Source organism: Apodemus sylvaticus, chromosome 7 (assembly GCF_947179515.1).
Source record: "Apodemus sylvaticus chromosome 7, mApoSyl1.1, whole genome shotgun sequence".
NCBI classification, from domain to species: domain Eukaryota; kingdom Metazoa; phylum Chordata; class Mammalia; order Rodentia; family Muridae; genus Apodemus; species Apodemus sylvaticus.
In genome coordinates this window covers 19,489,151-19,513,435 of record NC_067478.1, presented here as the reverse complement: position 1 = coordinate 19,513,435, position 24,285 = coordinate 19,489,151, and the positions used below count along the sequence as shown (strand labels likewise).

General features: G+C 41.8%; 1 protein-coding gene across 1 annotated transcript in view; it reads right to left on the bottom strand.

Moving 5' to 3' along the window:
* Positions 1 to 24,285, bottom strand: part of Dnajc13 (DnaJ heat shock protein family (Hsp40) member C13) — a 106,870-nt gene that overhangs the window by 13,379 nt on the left and 69,206 nt on the right. The window contains exons 34-51 of the mRNA XM_052187468.1: positions 23,129 to 23,244; positions 22,005 to 22,083; positions 19,471 to 19,606; positions 17,410 to 17,594; positions 16,896 to 16,970; positions 15,856 to 15,975; positions 14,905 to 15,084; positions 13,438 to 13,605; positions 11,221 to 11,334; positions 10,282 to 10,398; positions 8,960 to 9,137; positions 7,011 to 7,102; positions 5,238 to 5,337; positions 2,875 to 2,949; positions 2,392 to 2,504; positions 1,177 to 1,346; positions 1,004 to 1,046; positions 266 to 439 (exon numbers count right to left, since the gene is read on the bottom strand). Coding sequence (XP_052043428.1) covers positions 266 to 439; positions 1,004 to 1,046; positions 1,177 to 1,346; positions 2,392 to 2,504; positions 2,875 to 2,949; positions 5,238 to 5,337; positions 7,011 to 7,102; positions 8,960 to 9,137; positions 10,282 to 10,398; positions 11,221 to 11,334; positions 13,438 to 13,605; positions 14,905 to 15,084; positions 15,856 to 15,975; positions 16,896 to 16,970; positions 17,410 to 17,594; positions 19,471 to 19,606; positions 22,005 to 22,083; positions 23,129 to 23,244 — 2,235 coding nt within the window. The remainder of the gene's footprint in view (positions 1 to 265; positions 440 to 1,003; positions 1,047 to 1,176; positions 1,347 to 2,391; positions 2,505 to 2,874; positions 2,950 to 5,237; positions 5,338 to 7,010; positions 7,103 to 8,959; positions 9,138 to 10,281; positions 10,399 to 11,220; positions 11,335 to 13,437; positions 13,606 to 14,904; positions 15,085 to 15,855; positions 15,976 to 16,895; positions 16,971 to 17,409; positions 17,595 to 19,470; positions 19,607 to 22,004; positions 22,084 to 23,128; positions 23,245 to 24,285) is intronic.

Below are 24,285 nucleotides of genomic sequence, written 5' to 3'. Positions count from 1 at the left end.
GAACTACCATTCTCTCTCCCTCTCCCTCACCATGTGCATGTGGATTCCAATGCAGCTGCTCTCCTGAGTTTTGCTTTCTTTCATGCAGTGCTGGGCACCACTCTCAGAGCATGCACATGCAAGGTAAACCCTCCACCACTGCAGAGCCCTGGCCCTGCAGCTGCCATCCGAGTGGTCCAGGCAGCCGAGCTCCCTGGTCAGTGAGGAGGAGTTCTAAGGGAAATGGAACTAGTCTATTTAGCGACTATTTGTCGATGAGGCTTACGTGAGGATTGTTCTTGTCCAGGAGCTCAGTCAGTTTTTCTAGTAGTGCAATAAGGAACTCTCTGGGTTTTCTCAGCACCCAAGCTGGCTGTGCAATAAAGATCCTTAGGAAAACTCCTCCCACAGCAAGTTCACCCTCTGCTTCTCCAAACACCACAGAGAAATCTTCAGGCAGCTTTAAAGAGAGGACAAAGAATCACTAGTAAGTCATCTTAAATGATTACTTGTCTGCAAAATAAGAAATGTAAGACCATTAATAAAATCGTCATATAATAAACTAGTACAAAAATAGCCATTGGCATTGTGTTTTAGACACAATAAAGTTATAGTAATTAAGAGATTTCCTGGGCTAGAGAAACAACTCAGCAGTTAAGAGCACTGACTGCCCTTCCAGAGATCCTGAGTTCAATTCCCAGCAACCACATGGGGCTCACAACCATCTGACTCCCTCTTTTGCTGTGTCTGAAGACAGCTATAATTGTACTCATATACATAAAATAAATCTTTAGAGAGAGAGAGAGAGAGAGAGAGAGAGAGAGAGAGAGAGAGAGAGAGAGAGAGATTTCCTTTTAGTTCAAATGTTAAGTATTACAACTTTTACTTGTGTTTGAAACCTGGCTTTCCAATGGGCATACCAATGTGTCTTAAAAACAGAGTTACTAATAGCTACAGGCTGACAAACTGACTCAACAGGAATTAGAAACAACAACAACAACAACAAAAACTATAAAATGTTTACCTTCCAGTTCACATCAGGGTTGTCCCGTTGGTTTTTAAAGTGCCTTGTGGGGCAGGGAGAAGAGTGTAGGAAAACTACACGTTAGTGAACAACCTTCAGAACATGTGCTGCGGGGCCAGGCAGCAGGAGCACGCCCCCCACCCCAACCCACCCCGGGACCTGTCTGTACTCACTCCAGCATCATCTCTCTCACGGTTGTGGACACCTTATCTCTGGAGCTGTCATTCCAGATCAGCTCTGGGTTTTCGTGAGTTCCCTCAAATATATGCACAGCGGCTTCAGGGTTGTCTCTCATGGCGTCCATGAACACACTGGGCAGAAATTTCATCAATGTAATTCGAACCTAGGGGAGGAAGTTCAGAGTTTTAAGGGCTACTGGACGCATCTCAATATCTGACTGATTTCAAGTTTTCTAAGACAGGATAACATCCAATCTATGCCACAGGTTAGATCAGTAAGGACAAAAGCCCTGCAGAGGGAGGAAAGATAGGCCTTGATCAATGCCAAAGTGACCTTAGCAAGATGAGTCGCCTGCCACTCTTCTCCACCCAGGTCCTTCTCTGCTCCCTGTAGTTAAGACACCTGAAAACACCCGAGCTGGGCATGGTCCTTACGCCTGTCATTCCAGCACACGAGGCTGAGGTCAGGGGACCAACAGGCGTTCAAGGCAGGTTAGGCTATGTAGGGAGTCCCAGGGCAGCCTGAGCTACAGTGTGAGTAACTGTCATGAAACCAGAAGACTGTCGATGGACCGACTGACCAACATATCCACCCAAGAAAAAATTCAGCAGCCCTTGTGTGAAGTTCCAAGAACATTCTCTCTGTACAAGTTTGTGTATATGCAATCATGTTAGAAGCTGAATGAAGGGCCCATCAGTTCATCTGTACATAGTGGTTTGAAGTTACAGAGCCTTTCCAGTGCAGAAAATTTAACTTGACCCCTAACCTGCTGTCCACACTTGACTAAAGATTTCTACACAGCAGACTGTACCCTAACCCTCTGGTCTGTGCCTGTGCTCCTCAGCTGCCCAGGACAGGACAGGACAGGACAGTGGGTTGGCCTACACACCATCTGTTATGGAGCTCTCCTCCCCAGCTCCTCCATGCCGGGAATTCCAACTCAGGTCTTTTTGCTTGCACAGCAGGCAATCTTATCCACTGAGCCACTTCCCCAGCTCAGTACAAGTCTTCTCTTGGAGAGTGTAGTAAGCAGCTATCACCCTGCTCCATACTCTCTTGAACCGTCTGAGTTTTAGCTCAGGCCTACCTAACACAGAGCAACAAGCTCAGCTTCCACAGACAAGCATTTCCTGTCCTTATCATCCCAGACAGACATGAAATCAAATGTCATGAAATAATTACCAGAGTAACTGATATTTTATGCTTACCTTTGGACCTATTAGTTTATCTGCTGTCATTTTGGCAAAAAGTTCTGCTGTCTGGGATCGGACCTGTGGGTGTGTTGAATTACAGAACATATCCAATAAATAAATCAAAGCTCCTATGAAAGAAAGGAAAAAAAAGATGAATGCTCAGATGCAGAGTGACTCTCTCCTCCGTACAGCCTCGGTTCACTTTCCATGATTTCAACTCAGGACATCTTACACTTTTGATCTGTGTCTGTCTTTTGATAAGGTCTCACTCATTATTTCGCCCAGTTTGACCCAAAGTCCTTGGCTCAGACGAGCCTCCTGCCTCAGCCTGTGTAGCTGGGAACTGGGGCCACCATAGTGGCTAGGCAGCTGTTTGAGTTGTCAGAGCTCTAACAACATTTTCATTCATTCTACTTCTCCAGACTGCAAAGCAGCTCACGGTGAACTTCAGATACCAAGCTGGACGGATGAGAAAGAGCTCATGAGTGGGTACATTACCTTTTGCCATGGCTTCTTTGATTATCTTTGTATTTGATGCCAAAGCATAGAGAGTCTCCAGAACAAGCTGACGGCCTGCAGAGCAAAAGACACAGGGGATGCATCAGCCTTCAGCTGACATTTACAGAGCACCCGTGTGTGCAGGCTCAGCCTGCATCGCTGTGTCACATTGTTATACTTCACCCTCATGTTAACCAGAGAGGCAAGAGCACTAGGGCTGTGCTATGATGAAACTGAGTCCCAGCGCCCCCAGCCCAGGGTCTCACAGAGAGGTGGCTCTAGCGGGCTTTCCCACCTATGTCTGCTTCCCGCTCAAGCCCACACTCATGATCATTACACTACATTTTCTTCCTACCTCATGGTTTCTTGCATAGCCCCATCACTACTTCCTAACATCCAGAGAACACCCTATTAGGCACCTAAGATTTCTACTTGTTGTTACCATCTTAGGAGAAAGAGACACCTGTAACTCAGAGCTACACTCCAAGGACACAACAGTATCCTTCTGGACACAGCCCTCAACCACTGAAGCACTGATGTTCATAGTCAAGTAAGTGGGAATGACAGACAAGAGGCCAAAGAAATGAAGAGTTCACTACAAGAAGAGGCTGACAAGCACTGGCTGAGATTCAAACAATAACAATGCTCCTGCACTGGCTGGTTTTGTGTGTCAACTTGACAGAAGCTGGAGTTATCACAGAGAAAGGAGCTTCAGCTGAGAAAGTGCCTCCATGAGATCCAGCTGTGGGGCATTTTCTCAATTAGTGATCAAGTGAGGAGGGCCCCTTGTGGGTGGTTCTATCCCTGTGCTGGTGGTCCTGGGTTCTATAAGAGAGCAGGCTGAGCAAGCCAGGGGAAGCAAGCGAGTAAGGAACATCCCTCCATGGCCTCTGCATCAGCTCCTGCCCCCTGACCTGCTCGAGTTCCAGTCCTGACTTCCTTTGGTGATAAACAGCAATGTGGAAGTGTAAGCTGAATAAACCCTTTCCTCCACAACTTGCTTCTTGGTCATGATGTTTGTGCAAGAATACAAACCCTGACTAAGACAGGTCCTTAGAAAGTGAGGACAGGCCGAAATATCTAATTATCAGATATTCAACTTGCAAGAATAAAGTACAGGCTATGCTATATAAGTGAAGCAGTAATACATTTATATTTTGTCTTTTTAGAAATTATGTATGTGTATTATCATTTTGCCTGCATGGATGTCTGTGTACCACATGCGTGCCTGGTGCTCAGAGATCAGAAGAAGGTGTTGGATGCCCTAGACCTGGAGTTATGAGCTGTGAGATGCCATGTGGGTGCTGGGAACTGAACCCAGGTCCTCTGCAAGAGCAGCCAGTGCTCAAAAATGCTGAGCCATGTCTCTCTCTTAACTCCTAAATTTACATTTTGGAACTGTGATGTTTTACCGCCTGTACTTGTAGGTATGGCAATAATATGCAAATGATTTTTAAAGCTTGCCATTTTATTGTTATTGTTCTTTTTTTTTTTTTTGGAGACAGGATTTTACAGTGTAACCCTGGCTGACTTAGAAGTCAGAGATCCATTTGCTTCTGCCTCCTGAGTACTACCATTTTAAAGCTATTCCAAGTTTGCTATTTATTAAAAAAAATAAAAACCAAACAAACCAAAAAAACAGTATTTAAGAAAAATACAACTCCATTCAATTAATTGACCATGAAGAAACAACAAACAACACAAGAAAATCCACGAAGGTTAGCAAAGTTGACTGGTAATCTATCACAGTATTTGTTTTGTGATTGGAGCTGTACTGCATATGCTGCAGCGTCAATGACCTTCCACAAAGCAACCCTAAGGCTAGAACAAGCACAATGACCAACTATTATGGTGGACAACTGTCCTGCTTTCAAGGAACCTCCATCAGTACAAGTTGTACTCAGGAAATCAGGTTGCCATAGTCTTTAATCTCCTTGGTGATATCTCTCTGTGGGTATTAAATAAATAAATGATAATGGGCACAGGATTAAGTGCAAAGTGACCACTATCTTATGCATACTTTCTAGTACCCAGAATCTTATAAAATACAGCACAGAACGCTGGCACATGCTCAGTCATTCATACCTAGACTCTCCACAACATGATGACACTCCCAGGTTGTTTTCCTGAGGTTTTAGACTTCTTTCCTTCCCCAGATTCCACTTTTATATGGGAAACAATGGAATTTCATTCACTTATACAAAACATAATTAGAAAGACAAAACTAGTATGGTGAATATACTTCAAATACTCCAAAACTCAAGGTGGATGTCAATGTGTCTCATTCTGTATCGACTGTGCCCTGCTGTCCCCTGTGAGCTATCCATGCTGTGGTTCCCAAAACCATCTGTGCATTTACTTACTTGACGGCAACGAGTGAAGAAGAGCCAACAGGTTGGACAGAACCATGGATTCTGCAATGTTATTGACACAGTCTTGGTTGGATGTCACTATATTCACAACCTGAAAATCAATTAACAGGACATTAATATTTGTGATCCTAAATTAAATGAAGTGGTTGTTTTATAAAAGTGACAAACATGTTTGGAAGTAAAAACACTTTTGATGTGATCATCTGAGAAACCTTCCATCTGACATTGAATCCCCATGAACTGATGGGGAGCAGTTAGGGAGGACTGGTCTTCACTAGGACTCTCTCTTGCTTTAGGAGCAAGTATCTTTAGCACCTAACACGACAAGCTGCTCTAACCTCCATTATAAAGAAATCAAGGTATTTTTCTTTCTTTTTTTCTTTCTCTAGCCACTGTTGTATATAACTAAAGACTGATGTCATTTGAACCATTTTTAGCATTTCAGAACACTACTCTAGACCTAATAATGTTTGCTTAAAAAGTTACAAGTGGGAGGAGGATGAGCCTATCCTGTAGAGTCCTGATGCCCCAGGAATGGGGAATGGAGGTTGGGGAGGCACTTTCTCAGAGGTGAAGGGGATGGGGATGGGGTGAAGAACTCTGGGAGGGAGGACTGGAAGGGGGTGGCAATATTTGGAATGTAAATAAATAATAAACTAAAAAAAAAGTTGCAAGATGGCTGGGAGGTGGTTGCACATGCCTTTAATCCCAGTACTCAGGAGGCAGAGGCAGGCCGGGATTCTACAGAGTCCCAGGACAGCCAGGGTGACACAATAAACCCTGCCTCAACTCCCCTCCCCCCTCCTTTAAAAAAGCTTGTTAATGCTTTCTGACATGTTTAGTGAGTATTCTGTTAAGAAGGTGATGAACTGAGAAAGGTAATCTTAGGACACATTACACAGTGAGGCTTGCTTCTTTTTAAAAACTACTTCTGTTCCTGCTCTTGCAGGGCTGAAAGTGGTGTTTTCAGTAATAATGCCAGGCCAAGGATGACCTCGAGGCCTCACTCTGAGTGGCCTGGACAAATACTACCCTGATCAGGGGCTTCCTGACCCTGTCTACAGCAGCAACCCAAACAGCATCTTATGAGACTAATGGTTTCGTTCTTTTTGAGAAAAGGCCTCTAACTTCTCTAAGAGCCTTACCTCCCAAGGGCTTGTGATACCCTAACTCTCTACCAAGGGGGCTGTAAGCCTTGCTGAAACAGTTACTTCTGTGCTAGGTATACAAGAGAAAGAGAGAGGGGGGGGACAGAGAGAGGGAGAGGGGGGAGAGAAGGGGAGAGAGATATAGAGATAGATAGACAGATAGGTAGATAGACAGATAGATAGGCAGGTAGATAGAGTGTTAGGAGAGAGGTGAGGGTCAATCCTAAGGAGGTGTCCTGGTCTTAGTATATCCTTCTGTGGGTGGGCATCAAGACAGGGAACTGCTTTCTCTTCTTGTTGATCTGCTACTAAACTTTCAAGTAAAAAAGGCCTAGTCTCTAACACACCACACACAACACTCTGCAAGACACCTAGGCCCTGGCAAATGTCAACGACTACAGACAGAGCAACCCTGAATGACAGTGTCCAGCATTTGCTCTTTAAAGTTATATTCATAGTTATATTAATTCAATTTTAAAAAATAGATGATTTTGGCCTAATAGACAAAGTGAATATAAGACAGGTTTCCCTATCTTTAGCTAATGATTAATCAAGTCTCAAACCATTGACCATAGGCAGTAGGAAATACAGCATTCCTTAGCACAAACACTTTTACCTCCAGCGCCAGCTGCTGCACTTGACCAGCTCCATGAACTCGGAGAAGAGAAAATATCAACTTAAAGTGCCCGATGCATTCGCTTTCAGAACCTAGGGAATGAGAAGAAGCAGTCGTTTTATTTACAAGAAGTACAATTGCAGGCCTTTGTCAAACACAACCAGTGCTGTGAATCGTGTCTCTGAAACTCCGAGGGCATCTGGAAGCTGTCCAGGGCATTAAGCCATAGACAGGAGAACGTTACTTTCTTGGGTTGGCCTCCATGCTTACTTACCTCTAGCCCCAGACTGAAAACAAGAAAAATGTCAAATAATCAACTCAAATACAACTCACAAAAGTTAGAGAGAATGAGGTAGCTTTACTCGTTCCTTCTGCTGGTGGTGCCCACCTACAGCCCACAGGCTGCACGTGAGTCGGCACACAATGCAGTCCCACACCGTGTAAAGTGAACTGCAAATGTAAACTGTGGGGCTTGTGGGTGGTGGTGAATTTTGGGAACGGGGGTAACAATGACGATGACGACGACGACGACGACGATGACCAGTCACTTACTTTCTCACTAGCACTTTGATGATAATAATGATCTGCAAAGTTCAGACTGGGCACAGTTGTGTCCAGACCTTAGGATTATCCCTTCCCCCAACCTAATTGAAATTTGGGAGAATCTGACATCATTTAGCCTTTAACTAAGACTGGAACAGAACTCTGCCACATGAAGACAACATAACAAACAATTTGATATGCATGCACCAAGGATGTCTCCTGAGACAATAGTGACGTGTCCACTCTTACCACTTCAGTCCCTAGCCCACACACCTGCTGGTACTCAGTCAGTTGAGCAAGCTGGCTTGTTGCCTGCTACTGCACAGCTAGAAAAACTGTGCAATCTTTTGAGGTTCTAGATGCCTTTATCCCCCAACAAGTCTGAAAACAGTTAATAAGCTGCTTTTATTCAGTTTCAAACCCCATGTCAATATGGCAGAACCGTCACTCCTGAGCACAGGGACTCAGGAGAGTATGGAGAGCACAGGTCCTAACACAGTGGGATTGGAGCTAAGTTCCTGTACTTACCCTGCCTTGATGCTTTACCAGAGCAAACCATAAACTTCCTGTGCTGAAGTCTCCCTGGTTGACAAGTTTTACAATGTCAACCACAAACAATACAGAATGATGGTCTCTCTGGGTTTTAAAAGTCTTTAATTACATCTTAATGTACCTTGTGAATGAGTAATTTGTCTAATATTGTTACTAGTTATTTGAATAAAACTTTGGCAAATGCCAAAAAGTCAAAAATTTTAATAGCACTTCAACATTCACTGAAGAAGGTAATAAATACCTTGAAGAAGATTTTAACTGAATTCCTGTTGTGCATTGTCTCTCTTTGGTAGCCTAAGTTAGAAATGAAGGTGGTGTGCTTTAACCTGCTGTGCGCCCGTCCAGAACCAGGTGCTTTGGTAGTTATCTGGAACCTTTAGAATGTCCTTTGAAAGACATTCAATAGAAGAACTTTTAAGTCTTTTCTTATTTTTTCATTTTTTACACACGAAAAACTTCAGGCAATTTTTAAAAAATGAGTATCCATATACAAATAGTACTGTGCTGAGGACCAAAGGGGCAACATTTAGATCATCTACTAATTAAATCAAAGCATGTAAACACGATACGCCAATCTATACCAAAACTGTGACGTTTCACACTAACAAATGATGTTATTGCAGTTTATTCTTTCTTAAACTTGAATTCTTCTAAACATGGTCCTCAAGGTCTCTCCCAGCCTTATTTACAAGTAGGAGACACCAGGAAGTTAACCCCTTTATTATTTTATCACATGGAGCAGAAGAGCCAGTGTGATTTTTCCCTGAGTCTCCACAGTAAAATTGCGCATGTTTTGGAACTCCGGCTGCTCTGCTGTACTGGCGGTGTTATGAATCAAGGGTACAATCACGCACCTGGGTTGTATTTGATGACATTTCTCAGAGCCTCCAAAGCCATCTCTACTCTTGGTAAGCGGTCCCCATGTTGCTCGGACTCCACCTTTGCAGCATGAGTGATCGCCATGAACGTATGGAGGTACTGGGCCTGGGAGCCTATGTAATCCAACAGACTTGCAGCGAACTCTTTTGGAACCTAAGCCAAACACATAAATATTTAAATGTATCATTGTAATAGTGTATCCTGAAGGGTTTTAGAGTAAAAAAAAAGAACCTCAAGAAACAGAATGGATGTGATTAAACTGTAAATACAAATGAACACAGCTATACATACAGCACTCCATCAAGGAATGGGAAAAGCCAAAACCAAATAAAATTTACCTAATTTTCTGAGATTTTACACACTTTCACCAGTATCTTTGTATAAGTAATTAGGTTATCTGTTCCCTTTACCACTCTAATAAGAGCATACATAATGTGATTCTTTTTACAATCATGTTATATCTTTATAATATAAAAAGTATATATAGTTACAACAGAAATTCAGAGATTAGCTCTCCAACTGCCTTTATCAACCATTTAACTTACTTTATTGGCTAGCTAGTTAAATATAGCAATCCTGTGAATAAGAATATACATTATATTTTGGTAAATATAATTTATATTTACCAATTTCAAGAACAAATTCTAAAACAAAGCATTATTTCTCACCCAACTGGGTGTGAATGTCTGTAGTCTTAGGTACTTGTGGGGGGCTGAGGCAGGAGAATTTTGAGTTCAAGGCTAGCCTGGGCCACAAAGCCAGACCTTATCTCACATATGTGTATGCACACATCCATACACACGTTATGATTTACTTCTCTCTTTACAAGCTATTCAATTACAAAAGTCTTGCCTTTCCCTCAAAGCAGCAAATAAAAAGAGTAGCTAAGAAATAAGTAGCTGTTTATGAGCTTCGTGAAACTCAAATTTTTCAACAATCTGACCGGTGGTTTCAACCTTCCTAACGCTGCCACCATTTACTATAGTTCCTCGTGTAGTGCTGACCCCAACCATACAATTATTTCTTTGCTAGTTCATAACTATAATTTTGCTATTATGAATCATAATTATCTGATAAGCAACCCTGTGAAAGGTTGTCTGACCCACAGGCTTAGACCCACTGGTCTCAGTAAGGAGGCTCATCTGTTGTTAATGGTTACACAGCTACCCAGGCCAACTTCTAAAGAACTCAGCCAGGAAAGAGGAATTAATTCCAATTTGTAAAATGTGAAAAGAGTCACTAGACATCAGTAGGTATGATCAACAGCATCAGACAAAGTTAAAAGCCAAACACTTACCTCTAGCTGGAAAGTTGGGACTTCATTATAGATTCTAACAAAAATCTCGCCCACAATAAGTTCTTTGGCATGTTCACTGTAGACAAATTCTGCCCCGTAAGTTTTGTCACAATCGCCCTTTAAAAAAAAAGAAAAACAAGACTGTTAGATGTAAGAATTTAATGTCCAATTTTTAAATCTACCCTGCTTTATCTAATAAGGCAATGAATATGTCAAGAAGGGTGCTCGCTCTGAGAGGGCAAACACGGTGGGCCACACGTGCTAGGTCGTGGCTGGAACAGGCACGGTGACTGACAGAGCGCTACATTACCAGGGCTCATCCTGAAGTCTCAGATCACTGGATGAGGCAAGAGTCAGAGAAGGCAGATAAAGCAGACCGTGACACGACTCTTGTCACTCCTCCAGTGCACACTTGGCTCAGCCATGTTATAGGGTGTGAACATGATACAAGTACACTCAGATTGGGGATTACAAGTAATAAATTGAATTAAAGTACCCAATTATCCCAGTGCATTAATATCCTAAACAGATGTTAACTTTACGGAAGTAGTGACAATGAGAAAATCCTAATGTAGTATTTTAGAGATTTAAATGCATGTGTGTGCCTGTCTGTGCGGGTTTGTACAGGTGAGTCTAGGTGACTTTGAGGCAGATGTATCAGAGATCCCCCTAGTGCTGTAGTTACACAAATTATGAGCTGCTTATAGGGTCGGGAATACAACTCTGGTCCTCTGTGGAGCAGTAGGTGCTCCCAGCTGCTGCATCTTCCCTCGTACCCCAGAGGACTACTTCATACAACACCAGGCTAGCCTTGAAATGCCCAGCGAAGAAGTGGCTAGAGCTGTTGACTAAACATTTGATTGGTGAATTACATATTGTTTCATCAAGACTCATTCTGTCAGAATAAGTCACTTAAGAAAATATAAAACATTAACATACCTTTTTGATCATATTTTCTTGTTGCGACTCAAGAAACTCAAGCAGTTCTGCCCTTGTAGAGTTGTTCCACATCAAATACGGGTTCTCTGTGTTGCTGTTAAGCATCTTCAGGATCTAGGGAGACAGTAGTACTGTTAGGTAAGGGGCCCTGAGGTAACAGACCTTGAACACTGACAAGCTTGCCCATGCTCTCCTTCTTGCAGTTAAGAACAACCAAGGCCGGCTGGAGAGATGGCGGCGGTTAAGAGCTGACTGCTCTTCCGAAGGTCCTGAGCAACCACATGGTGGCTCACGACCATCCATAATGAGATCTGACTCCATCTTCTGGTGTGTCTGAAGACAGCTACAGTATACTTACATATAACAATAAATATTATTTATTATGGGCCGGAGCGAGCAGAGGTCCTAAGTTCAATTCCCAGCAACCACATGATGGCTCACAGCTACAGTGTATTCACATACATAAGAAAGAAAGAAAGAAAGAAAGAAAGAAAGAAAGAAAGAAAGAAAGAAAGAAAGAAAGAAAGAAAGAAAGAAAGAAAGAAAGAAAGAAAGAAAGAACCAACCAAGGCTACAAAAGCTGACACTATCAGAGCTCTTATATGAGTAAATGTGAAACTGGGACTGAAACCTGAGCCTTATTTCAAGCAACTCACCAGACTTAGTTCTGCTCATGAAAACACTATCGTAAGTATTTAGTTAGCAGTATTTCTAAAACAGCCACATCATACTTCTTTCACATACATATACTTGAAAATGAAATCTCCATCTTTTAGCACACTCCTAAGAAAGGAAAAGAGACCGGGATGGGGTAGGCGTGGGAGGGGGGCAGCTTGAGTGTCCTGGCCACAGCTGAGGAGCTCTGCAGGTAGATGGTGTTTCCCTATGGTTTTCTCCAACTCTAAGTATAAACACATATTCCACACCTCAAGTGACTGAATAAAAAGTGTTTTCATTCCTCACTTCCAAAGCTCTAGGCCAAGAAGAAGTAGAGTATGGTAGTTTGAATGAGAATGGCCCCTTGGGCTCAGATATTTAATGTCTGGTTCCCAGCTGTCAGAACTGTTCGGGAACGGTTATAGCCTACTCGAGGAAAAGAAATGATTAGAAAAGTCCTTACTCAGAGATCAGGCAGTTTAAAATATATATCTCATTAAATACAGATATAAATTACAGAAAGACTTGATTTTGCAATGAAACATCTTAAGGCTGCAGACAGTAATCATGAACTTGCTGGTATGTCTGAGGAAGATGTCTGCAGTCAGCAAAAAAGCATCAAACTAGAGAGTAAAAGATCCAGGGGAGAACACCGCTCATTCCTCCTAACTGCATCCCCACACAGACCACTGCAAGCATATACAACTACAAAGCGAGGGAGGGCTTAAACTCTACAAATACTTGGAATTTTAGAAGCCTGAGGATTTTTTTTTTTCTCACAAAAGCAACAAACAACAAAAATAAAGAAGGAAAAGAAGAAAAAAGAAAAACCAGTCCTCTGTTGTATGCTCCCAGGACGACCACAGCTAATATCTGGTGTGTATCCAACACCTTTAGTTTTTAAACACCAAACATGGGGTCTGACCTGTTCACTTAATATCTTTGTTTTATTTATGAGACAGGTCTCATTTTGTAGCCAAGATTGGCCTCGACTTAATCTTCCTTTATGAAAACCTAAGTGCTGCGTTAAACCTTTTAAAATCTTACCTAAAGCACTCAGCACTACTCAGTGTAGATTTACAGTTTAATTTTTTAATGCTGTTTTCCTAGATTGCTTCCCAATGCTCTCACAAAGAGACACCCATGTTGTGAGGTTGCTGAAGTAGTGCTTATTTTCATCATGAAATATGTATAAATACTGTATATAGCAGTAAGCATAAGCTATGGCTTATAAAAGACATCTAAATAAACTTGGTCCCTGACTGGAAACCATCACTGCAAACCCATTCTCTTGTCTGAGCCCTTTGTGACCCAAGGTTGGTAAGAATTCTGGTAGGCTCTGTTACTGAGAAACACAAGGCTAATTCTCGATCCCAGAGGTTAGCCTCTAAGGTGTGTTGTCACAGTCATAAACCCTCAATACACTCACTTTCTTGTCCAAGAGAACAAGCATGTGAATATTCAATTGTCAGGTTTCTTAGAGCAATAAGGATTATCCTGGTCCCTTATTACTTAAAGGACTTTCACCATTCCCAAACCTGGGCTCGTGCCAGTCCATACCTCAGTAGCACTAGCTACAGCTAGCTTTCGAGCAATGTAGGGCGTTAGCATGCCAGCTAAACTCTTCCTTACAGTTGGATTTTCTGGGGTTGCTTGGTCTTCGGGCAAATATCCACCAAGGCGACTCAGAGCATGGACACTGAGTTTGGCAAGACTGTTGGCTACTTCCTGTTATAAAAAATAAGACATTAAAGTATGTACATAGGTCTCCTTACATTAGTGACACAACAGAAACATTTTAATGATCAAAATGGAAACAGCCAGCACAGGAGTATCAAATTAGCACCACCGAGCTGGTGCATTGAGATTTATTTTGTTTTCAAACAGGGAACTCTCTGAGCACCAACATGCTCATGGATATACCCAATGCAGTCTTACAGAATCACTTGAAAGCAGGAAGAAGAGGAGATAGTGTGATGGTGTGCAGATGCTTGTCTCAGGGAGTGGCATTATTAGAAGGTGTGGCCCTGCTGGAGTAGGTGTGTCACTGTGGGTGTGGGCTTTAAGACCCTCATCCTAAGCCCCTGGTTCTGGAAAGACTCAGTGAAGCAGTATTCGGCAAAACCAGAATGGGGAAGTGGGAAGGGGTGGGTGGGAGGAGAGGGGAAGAGAAGGGGGCTTATGGGACTTTCGGGGAGTGGGGGGCTAGAAAAGGGGAAATCATTTGAAATGTAAATAAATTATATCGGAAAAAAAAAAAAAAGACCCTCATCCTAGCTGCCTGGAAGTGAGTATTCTGCTAGCAGCCTTCAGATGAAGATGGAGAACTCTCAGCTCCTCTTGCACCGTGCCTGCCTGCCATGTTCCCACCTTGATGATAATGGACTGAACCTCTGAACCTGTGAGCCAGGCCCAATTAAATGTTGGCCTTATAAGAGTTGCCTTGGTTATGTGCACAGGTTGCCTTGGTGTCTGTGCACAGGGTAAAACACTAAGACAGATAGTAAGGTAGGCCCGATTACTAGATTCACATGATGGAAATACGAACTATGAACGACTACAAATATAAACTATAAAATTAAAAAAGATAAAAAAACAAAAACTATAAAAATCAGACAAGTATAAAGGTGTTGTGGAGAGCTAGTCCCAACAACTTGATATATTATATCTCCTTATTATATAAACTGCATAAACAATTCTGAAATCATAAAATTAACTCTGAGAAAGTGAGAAAATATTATATCATCTCTGCTCCTTAGACTCCCTTGCCTTAATTAAATCCCTCAATCACAAGTGGTTAAAACCAAAAGTGTTCCAGTATGGTAGCGCATAGCTACAACCCCTACTGCATAGCTGGAAGCAGGAGGACAGCCTGAGCTGGGCAGTGACTCTGAGGTCACTGTGGACTGTATTTTGCCAGCAACAGGAACAGTCAACAGCCACCTTCAAACACAGCATCTCTGAATGACTCAAGCTTTGATTCCCAATGACTTACTAAAAGTCGACATGGGTTTGGGGTAAAGTTACCTGCTGGTTTGTTTCTTCATTTTTCTGAATGCCACTCTCTTCCAATGTATAGTCATAGTTAAACAGATAAACAAGCAGATACCACAAAATTCCAGCCTGAAATAGATGTGTCTGTAGCCAGAAATCCACAGCAAAAGAGCTGACACACTCTACTGCGAGGGCGGCCACCCGTGGGATACACTGAAAGGAGAAGAAAGAACTGACTTGCAGGGTGAAAACACAGCCAAGGGAAACCAGCAATGACACAGCCCAGCTAGCTATCTCTTTGTACAAAACATCACATAGTATGCAAAGACTCAGACAATCCACTCCTTTGACTTTCATCTAACTGCAATAAAACATCAACAACACTGTTAATACAATCAAGGTCTGAGCTTCCCATCAGCACCCTTGTTCCTGCTAAGCCTGAAGGCATCAAGCAGAAGCAGCTGAGGAACTCTCTCTCATCAGGTTTCCCAGTCCCAGCTGCTGTTTCATTCCAAGGTCTGAGCCTCCATCCCTTCTACTCAATGCAGCTGACGTCTCTCTTCCCAGTCAGCCATAGCATCTTCAGAGCTGGCTTCTCACAAGTTTCCTAGGAATCAGTATGTTCTGAGATCTCTGAAGCCTTCACATTCAGCAGTGACTGGACCACAGGTTTTACAAAGTCCTGCCCGTTTATTAGATTTTAGTCCCATCCTCTTTTTTTCTTCTTTGGAAATTAAATCTAACTCATTTCTTCTAGCACTCCATGTTACTCCAGTGTTATCTTTTGTGTGCCAGAATAGGAACAAACCCCACCATGTACAGCAATCTGTTTACATGAATACTTAGAGACACAAGTGATTTACTTAAAAATAATTTTAAGTAAGCACATGGCTGTAAATCAAGCACTGGCTGTTTGAAAGAAAACCCATAGTGACTGTACCCAGGGGTCACAGGGGTGACAGGGGTGACAGGGGTGAGCTATACCTTGCCAAAATACAGCACCCGGCAGAGGTCCTTGATGATGCCAGGCATCTCTGTGATCTTCTCCCGACACTCTTCAAACTGGGCAGCCACACTGTAGCATCTGCTTATGTGTCCACACACCTGTAGACAGCACAGAGACAGAAGCAGTCGCGTAAGTAGTCCTTATGTACGACTCAACAAGACATATCAGCAAGATGTGAAAAGATGCTTAATATTAAATGTGATGCTCTAATATTAAACAGGACATTTTGACTGAATTAGCAGTAATCTTAAGGTTTTTCTTATAGGTGCAGAAGTCAGCATATCATGGACAAACACACCACAGCCTCTTTTTGTGCCACCACCGAGCCAAGAATACTTTTGTTCTTTAAAAACGTTATAAGTGTTATTAAAAAAACCAATAAAATGCAAAGGATTATATATACCAAAGAATGAAAACCTAATACTGTATATGCTTACTCAACTTTTACTTTAAAAGAGCTCATGGGATTCTTAGTTAAGGTGTTTTTGTGCATTTATAAACGGCACGATACTATAAATTCTTTTCAGATAAGCCACTTCAACATAGCAGCTGCAACTCAAAGTCAGTACCAAACTAATTTACACCCTAAGCCTAAAGAAATGAAGGGCCACACAAGAGCCATGCTCTGTAATTTAGTAAATTCATAATGGGTTTTCTACCAGGCTCAAGCTCTTTCAACCTCCACAAACGATAGCCAGTTAGATACTTGGTGGAGGATGGGGAGGAAGCTGTGGGGTGCAGAGGGGAGTGAGCCGAGCCTAGAAGGTCAGAAGGGCAGCGTGTGAGGAAGCTGCTGAAAAGGACGGAAGGGCAGCGTGTGAGGAATCTGCTGAGGTCTGCACACTACACTCCTCTTTCTTAAAAACTGGAAGGTGACTGCAGCAAGGACAGTTAGGGTTCCCGCTACAAACCTGCTTGAATCACATCTGCAGCCCATGCTATGGTGAGAAACAGTAGGGCAGGAGTGGCTGTGTTTTAGGAACCCCTTGCTGATGTCTACCATAGAGCTTAGCCTCACCTGCACCGACATGTCACTTGGCTTACTGGAGCGATTCAGGACAGCCACACAGCGACTAAATGCTTCCTGTAACACCTGTCAAGAAAGAAGTATGCCATTAACATTCCATTTGCCTTGAAGGGTAAAAAGCCTTTTCTAGCAGGGATAAGAGCACACAACCATTTAATGGTACATGTCTGGTAACTAAACACTAACTCAATTGACAGCTGTTAGATAAGCAGGTAAAAGGGCCTCGGGGTTTGCTGCTGATTAAGAGTGCTTCCAGGCACTGCTTTCTAGTCAACATCATCTTTATCGCTGGTGAACTCAGTACTCTCCGACTCCTATAAGATCAGCTCCCTTTTACCTTTGATTCTGGAACTAGAATACAGAGACTGATGCTAAGCTATGTGCTGGGATAAAGGAAAAGGAAAAACCGCATTAATGCATTTGTACTGGGAGATTCTGTATTGTCAAGAGCCCCTTAATGTGCCTGGGCAGGTGTAAAGATCAGCCAGTGGGAAGTCCCTATTACCTCTAATCCATTCTCTCGTCTGAGCTCTTCAGCATTGAGGGCTGAGCAGTTGACTGTGTGGAAAGCCAGCTCTGCAGCCGCAGGCAACAATGGGGATTCTTTTGAGAAGAGGAGGTCATCTGAAGTCTCCATTGTTATAGTCCTAATTAGCATGGGATATCCAGCATATTTATAAGGCTGTAACTCTAAAGTAACAGAAAGACAGTGTTAAGGTCACAACATGGATCAGTTACGCTACCCCAAAAAATGAACAGCTCTTCTATGAAGCGTCTCCTAATTTACCTTTCCTTTTTGGTGAGCTCATGTAACAAACTTTTCCAGTAAGTTAACTGTACTTGGCATGGAAATGAACTAATTTTGCAGAATATCTGCTTTCTGCCATCCTGATGACCTTTATAATTCCTCACCAAATTACACGATTCCTCACTAGATCACATGCCGTAAGGCCCTGCAAGTGCTCCTGCAATCGCACAGGCATTCAGCGCACAACTCTCTTAAGAAGAATAGTTCTGTGTGGCGTGCACGTTAGCACTCTGTGGTAGGCTTCTAGGATCAGGCTCCCTGCTCTTTCTATTTTACTATTTGTTTTAAACATTTACAAATCCTGAAATATGAATTGTTCCCAGAAATACTAAGTGAAGCTGTATTAACAATTTGCCCAATTCTGTTCTGATAAGTGCAGTTAGAGGTAAAAGGTGCCATCCACAGGTGGTGTTTGCGAAGGAAAAAAGCCTATTAAATGGGGAAGGCTGCAAATAATCAGTCATGATAGATATTTTTAAATGTATTTTATGTATATGAGTGCTTTGTCTGCATTTATGCATGCATATTTATGCATGTCTGATGCTCTGGGAGGCCAATGGATGGAGCTGACCCCTGGAACTAGAGGTATGGATGGAGGTATGTAAGCTGCCATGTGAGTTCTGGGAACTGAACCTGCGTCTTAGCCACTTCTCCAGCATCTTGGGCCATGATATTTTTAAGCACCTCTGTAATTTCATTTGTAATAAGAATAAAATGTTTTTATATTTTGAAGATGACCAATAATTACCTACCTTAAGTTACAATGTTTTCAAGCTGACTTAAGAAGAAACAAAGTAAACATGTAGGTATGTGTTTAAAACAAATTTTCAAGGTTTTGATGCAGATTTGTAACCTCATTTTTTGGTCTGGAAGCCATAGCTAAGACGTCTTATGTGTACTCTTTAAGACATATACCAAAGCGCATCGAACAAGCACTCCTCAAGAATCCAACTGCTAAATTCTCAGCTGCCCTTCTAAAATCCAATCACAGCTCCCTCTCATCCTAAGTTCCCTAGGATGTCTCAAATCTCCACCTTGTGCTCTCACTCCCTTCTCCCTCCACAACATCTTACATTGTTCTTATGCCAGTAGATTATCTGCTGTAAGAAACTCAACAAAGAATCAAGTATTTCAACACACCCTTATAGATACTCTGGGCTTTTAACTGCTAGGACTACATTTAGACAACTCTGAAACGACATGTATTTCACCAAAACCAGTGCTTTTCTAACTATTCCAAAGGACAAGGCATCGTGAGAAGGACAGTAGGAAGTAGGAGATGTGCAATGGATAACCTTGTGGAACTTCTTCTGCTAGAGAATACTCAGGCCTGCTCACTGTCCCTTCTCCACCTTCTGAGGCTGCTAGAGCCGGAGAGGCAGTCTTCACATGCAACTGAAGATCATTACATGGTCTTTAAGTTTCTGATTCTCCTTACTATCTTATATATAATTTAATGTGCTTGCTGCTAAATGGTAAAGCACAGAACCAACCACAGAACAGAAACAGCATCTGAGAAGGAATAAGGAAACCTTCTTGGCAATGCAGAATACTGAAAACCACAGGCACGGAGAAGGCCCACGGCGAGCAATGCTTGGGACCTTCCTCTGGAAGACAACTGCTTTCCTGATCCAAAAACCCAATTCCCAGAGTCCTTTGCAATAACAGTTCCAAATCTGTTAGAATATGTTGGAGAACAAGTAACTCAGCAGTACGATTAGCTGGAAAGTAAGCCACATCTTTCATGACAGGATTTACCTTCTTTATGGCGGTTGAAAAGGATGCTCTGTGTTTTCAGAATTAAAATTATATTCTCTGGATCTGGCCCATCCACTATTTTTGTTGACTTGGTACATAAAAATTCATATGCTTTATTTACTTTTTCAAACATGTCCTGTATATAACCACAAACAATTAGGTTTTAATTGGAATTTTTCTAATTAAAACTTAAGACATAATTGGTACTAGGTTATTATAATTTACCCATTTCTTTAGCTGTTTTACCTTCACATTAAGAGTTCATTCCAATCAGTCTGGCAGTTCCTCAGAAAACTGGGCATGACACTTTCTGAGGACCCTGTTATACCACTCCTGGGCATATACCCAGAGGATTCCCTGGCATGCAATAAGGACACATGCTCCACTATGTTCATAGCAGCCTTATTTATAATAGCCAGAAGCTGGAAAGAACCCAGGTGTCCTTCAATGGAGGAATGGATACAAAAAATGTGGTATATTTACACAATGGAGTACTATTCAGCCATTAGAAACAATGAATTCATGAAATTCTTAGACAAATGGATGGAGCTGGAGAACATCATACTAAGTGAGGTAACCCAGTCTCAAAAGATCAATCATGGTATGCACTCACTGATAAGTGGATATTAGCCTAGAAACTTGGAATACCCAAGACATAATCCACATATTAAATAATGTCCAAGAAGAACAGAGGAGTGGCCCCTGGTTCTGGAAAGACTCAGTGCAACAGTATAGGGGAACACCAGAACAGGAAAGTGGGAAGGAGTAGATGGGGGAACAGGGGGAGAGAAGAGGGCTTATGGGACTTGCGGGAAGTGGGCACCCAGAAAAGGGGAAATCATTTGAAATGTAAATAAAAAATATATCAATAAAAAAAAACTTAGAGCATGAAAAAAAAAAAGAGTTCATTCCAACTGCCATCTAGTTGGTATGCTATAAGATGGAATTACATTTTTCCCCAAGTAAGTATCTAAGGATTTCAATTTTATGTACTAAACAATATTTGCACTAAAATTTAAATATCCCATTAAGTATACATGAACACACACATACTAAGGGCCTAAGGATGCACCTTAAATGGTAAGGCGCTTGTCTGGAATGCAGGAACCCTCTGGGTTTAAAGTCCAGCACCAAATAAGCTGGGAACAGTGATACGTGCCTATGACCCCAGAGGACAGGGGCAACAAGAGTTTAAGGTCCCTGGCTATATGAGAGCTAGAGATTTCCTTGGAATATAGATCCTGTAACAAAAACAAAAACTCCCCCAAAATTCCAGAAAAAAACCCTAAACTTAATACATACCAGAGACCGACTCAATACAGGAAACTTACTGATAAGAACTACTGTTAATTTTATTCTTAAAATCTTTAAAGTTATATTTTCGTCTGTGTGGGAGGGGCAGGGTGGAGGGGAGAGGTGGACCTGTGTGCGTTACTTGTGGGATAATTCTCTCTTTTCACTTTTGTGTCCCAGGTTCGGTGGGGCAAGCACACTGACCGACCGGCCAGGCATTTACAGTCTGGCCGTTATGCCAAGCACTGTGTTAAAGTCTGCTCTCTTATTTGATCTTCAAAAGAGCTATTTCAGTGTGTATCCTCAGTGTCTTTATGAGGACCCTGCAACTCAGAGACAATGAATGGTTTACAAAGAAACAAAACACTGGCCAGCAGCAGCAGGAACCCTTATGTAAAGACCAGAAACTGTCAGTTTCCCTATAAAAGTTTTATACAGCATGTTAACATCTAAAACATTAAACCTAGCAATTTGACAAATAATGCCAAGCTTTCTATTTTGTTTTTCTGAAGAATTTGGATTGCTGTAGGTTCACAAAACAAAGCAGTAACAACAAAAACTCATTAAATAAACTCCTTAAACTAAAATTAAATCAAAACAAACCTAAAAACCAAGCAGGCCTTTAACTTTTAAAACGTTTACATTCATATAAGCAGCATCTTTTCAAGATCAAGTCTTCCTTCTCAGAAATACTGTATATGTCCAATTTCCTAATTGTTCACTTAGGATAAGAATTTGGGTGTCAGCCAGGCAGTGGTGACACACACCTTTAATTCCAGCACTTGGGAGGCAGAGGCAGGTGGATCTACAAGTTTAAGGTCAGTCTAGTCTACAGAGTGAGTTCCAGAACAGCCAAGAGAAATCCTGTCTTGGAAAAACCACAAAAGTGAAAACAAAAACAAACCACAACAATAACAAAAAGAGAAAGGAAGAAACAAACAAAACAAAACAGATTTTGGGTGTCACTACAGAAAAACAAAACAAACAAAAAAACCAAACTCCATGAACATTACTTAAGCTGTATGGTGATGACAGACCTTAAATAAAGCTTATCTATTATAAGTTAGACATTAGAGTTAATTCTGAAACAGAAATTAATAAAGCTAGAGACTAAATTTGCCCTAAACATACTAGTCCCAGGCGCAGCCCTTCCCCCAGACTGCGAGGCCCACCCACAGAGCGAGCACGGCTGTAGGCAGAGGCCTGCTCACACTGAGCACATATGATGAGGTGGCACATACCCTTCCTTCTGGGTTCTTATCCGGGTGGTACTTCTGGGCAAGTCTAAAGTAAGCCTTTCTGATCTTGCTTTCATCATGCCTAGAAGGAGGGAAATTGTTTGTAAATACAGTAAGGCGCATGTGAAAGGACTTCTGTAATCATCTAACGTGATGTTTGTGACACTCTCAACTCCATATATCAGGAACTGTATTACTATTGATCCCACACTTGGATTGATCATGTATTAGACATCCAATTAAATCCAGTAAGACTTACGTAAGATTCTATTTTTATGTTATTCTTATAGGCAAAATAAAAGCTAAAAGTTCCCTAAGCAAGGTTCAACTTATAAAATTTAATTGTTTACAATACAGTTTTAATATTATCTATTTTAAAAAATTGCAGAATTATATTTGGGATTTGGTAAAATACAAAGTATGGTTTTGGTTTTTTGGTTTTTTTTTTTTTCTTCGAATCAGGGTTTCTCTGTACAGCCCTGGCTGTCCTGGAGCTCACTCTGTAGACCAGGCTGGTCTCGAACTTAGACATCTGCCTGCCTCTGCCTCCCAGAGTGCTGGGATTACAGGCGTGCGCCACCACCGCCCGGCTACGAAGTATGTTTTAAAAACCAACAATTTGTCAAATGCCACTACAACCTATATAATCTTGTTACTGTATCAGTAAGTAAGTAAGAAATCTTTACAAAGACATTATTCTGTTCTTTAAAACCATGCCTATTAAACCACTTTCTTCTATACTGTGTGCAGTCACTAAAAACTTGCCAGGAACACTCCTAATGGAACGCAGTGTCCTGGGCATACCTCCAGCAGACTTTCCCCAAGCACAGCACACACTGCAGGAGGAAGTGGGACTCAAGTGTCATGGGAGCCGTGTGCCAGGTGAAGGTGGCACACTGCACATTTTATTACTGTTCAAGTAAGAAAATGCAATGGCTACCAACAGGGACAGAAGAGTGTAATCTGGTTAGTAAATCTGTAATGTCAAAGTCAGTGCCTAGTGTTCCAGATTATTCTCATAGGCCTGTGTACAAGTAAGTATGGCTTTTTAAACGGGAATTTCATCTTTGATATCAATGTCTCAAGCTGAAGCTGACATCTACTACTGTAATACTGAAATAACTCACAGTCCCTGGCCTACGGGCAGGTTGAGCACTTCATAAGCATCATCTATGGACATCATAGGTGGCTTCTTTTCTACTTCCTTCTTCCAAGCGTCAAGGGAATCTTTCAGAAGCTTAACCTTAAAGACAAAGTAAAATCTGCATCCAGTAAAATATAATAATTCAAAATATAATTTGAGATTTATATAATATTTGTGCTGTATTTATTTAAATCAACATTTCTAGGCTTTCCAATCTTAACAAAGTTGGCAGACAGGAAATACTTATTAGAGTATTTCCTTCTATTTAAGTTATATTTTTATTCTTATCCAATGTATCTTAATAATTAACTTTTAAAGAAACATTCATAAAACACAGAAAACCTCACAATTAGTAAAAGATAAACTGTACTAAGAAAGCAAGCATACAGTGGAACCGTTTTTAAGGTCACCTACACATTACTGATACATGGATATTCACACACACGTAAGATAGAGAACTAACTGAAGTAACAGAGGGAGGGGAGAGGGGATGGCTAATACCTATCCCACGCCTACACACTACAGAGTATTCAGCTTTAAACAGCTGTCAGATTCATTCATTCCTTCATGTTCTTGATAGAGACCAGGCTAGTCTCGAAGCCTTCCTGTCTCAGCCTCCAAATGACAAGGAAACACAGGGGCTCCCTACCAAAGCTAATTCTTTATAATCTGAAAAAACACTGACGGAGCTGACATTAAACATCTATCTCATTAACAAACTTACAAGTTTCCTATCATTCCGTGTAGAGTTCTATCTCAACAAGTGCTGGGCTTGTCTTTATTTGGCTTTAACACTTTGCAGAGGCAGTGACTTGTGGTACCAATGGCAAAAATTCTCCCATCTTTTAGATAGTATCAGCATGGCCACCCAGACCTACTTTATCCCAGCTCTCCACAGACGCAGGGCTCCAGGTTAGGGGAAGCCCAAAGCCGGGTCGGGTCGGGCAGGGCTGGGCCTGGCAGAGCGCATACAGAACAGGTCTGAGCTCTTGCACACGCAGGAGCTATGCTTATGTGAACACTCAATTGTCAGAGCCTCCTTTACAGACAGCAGCTAACATTTCTATCACCTCCACTTTAAAGGTGAATCAAGACTTGGTGAAATCCACGTCCCATAGAGCCAGGCACGGGCCTGGGACT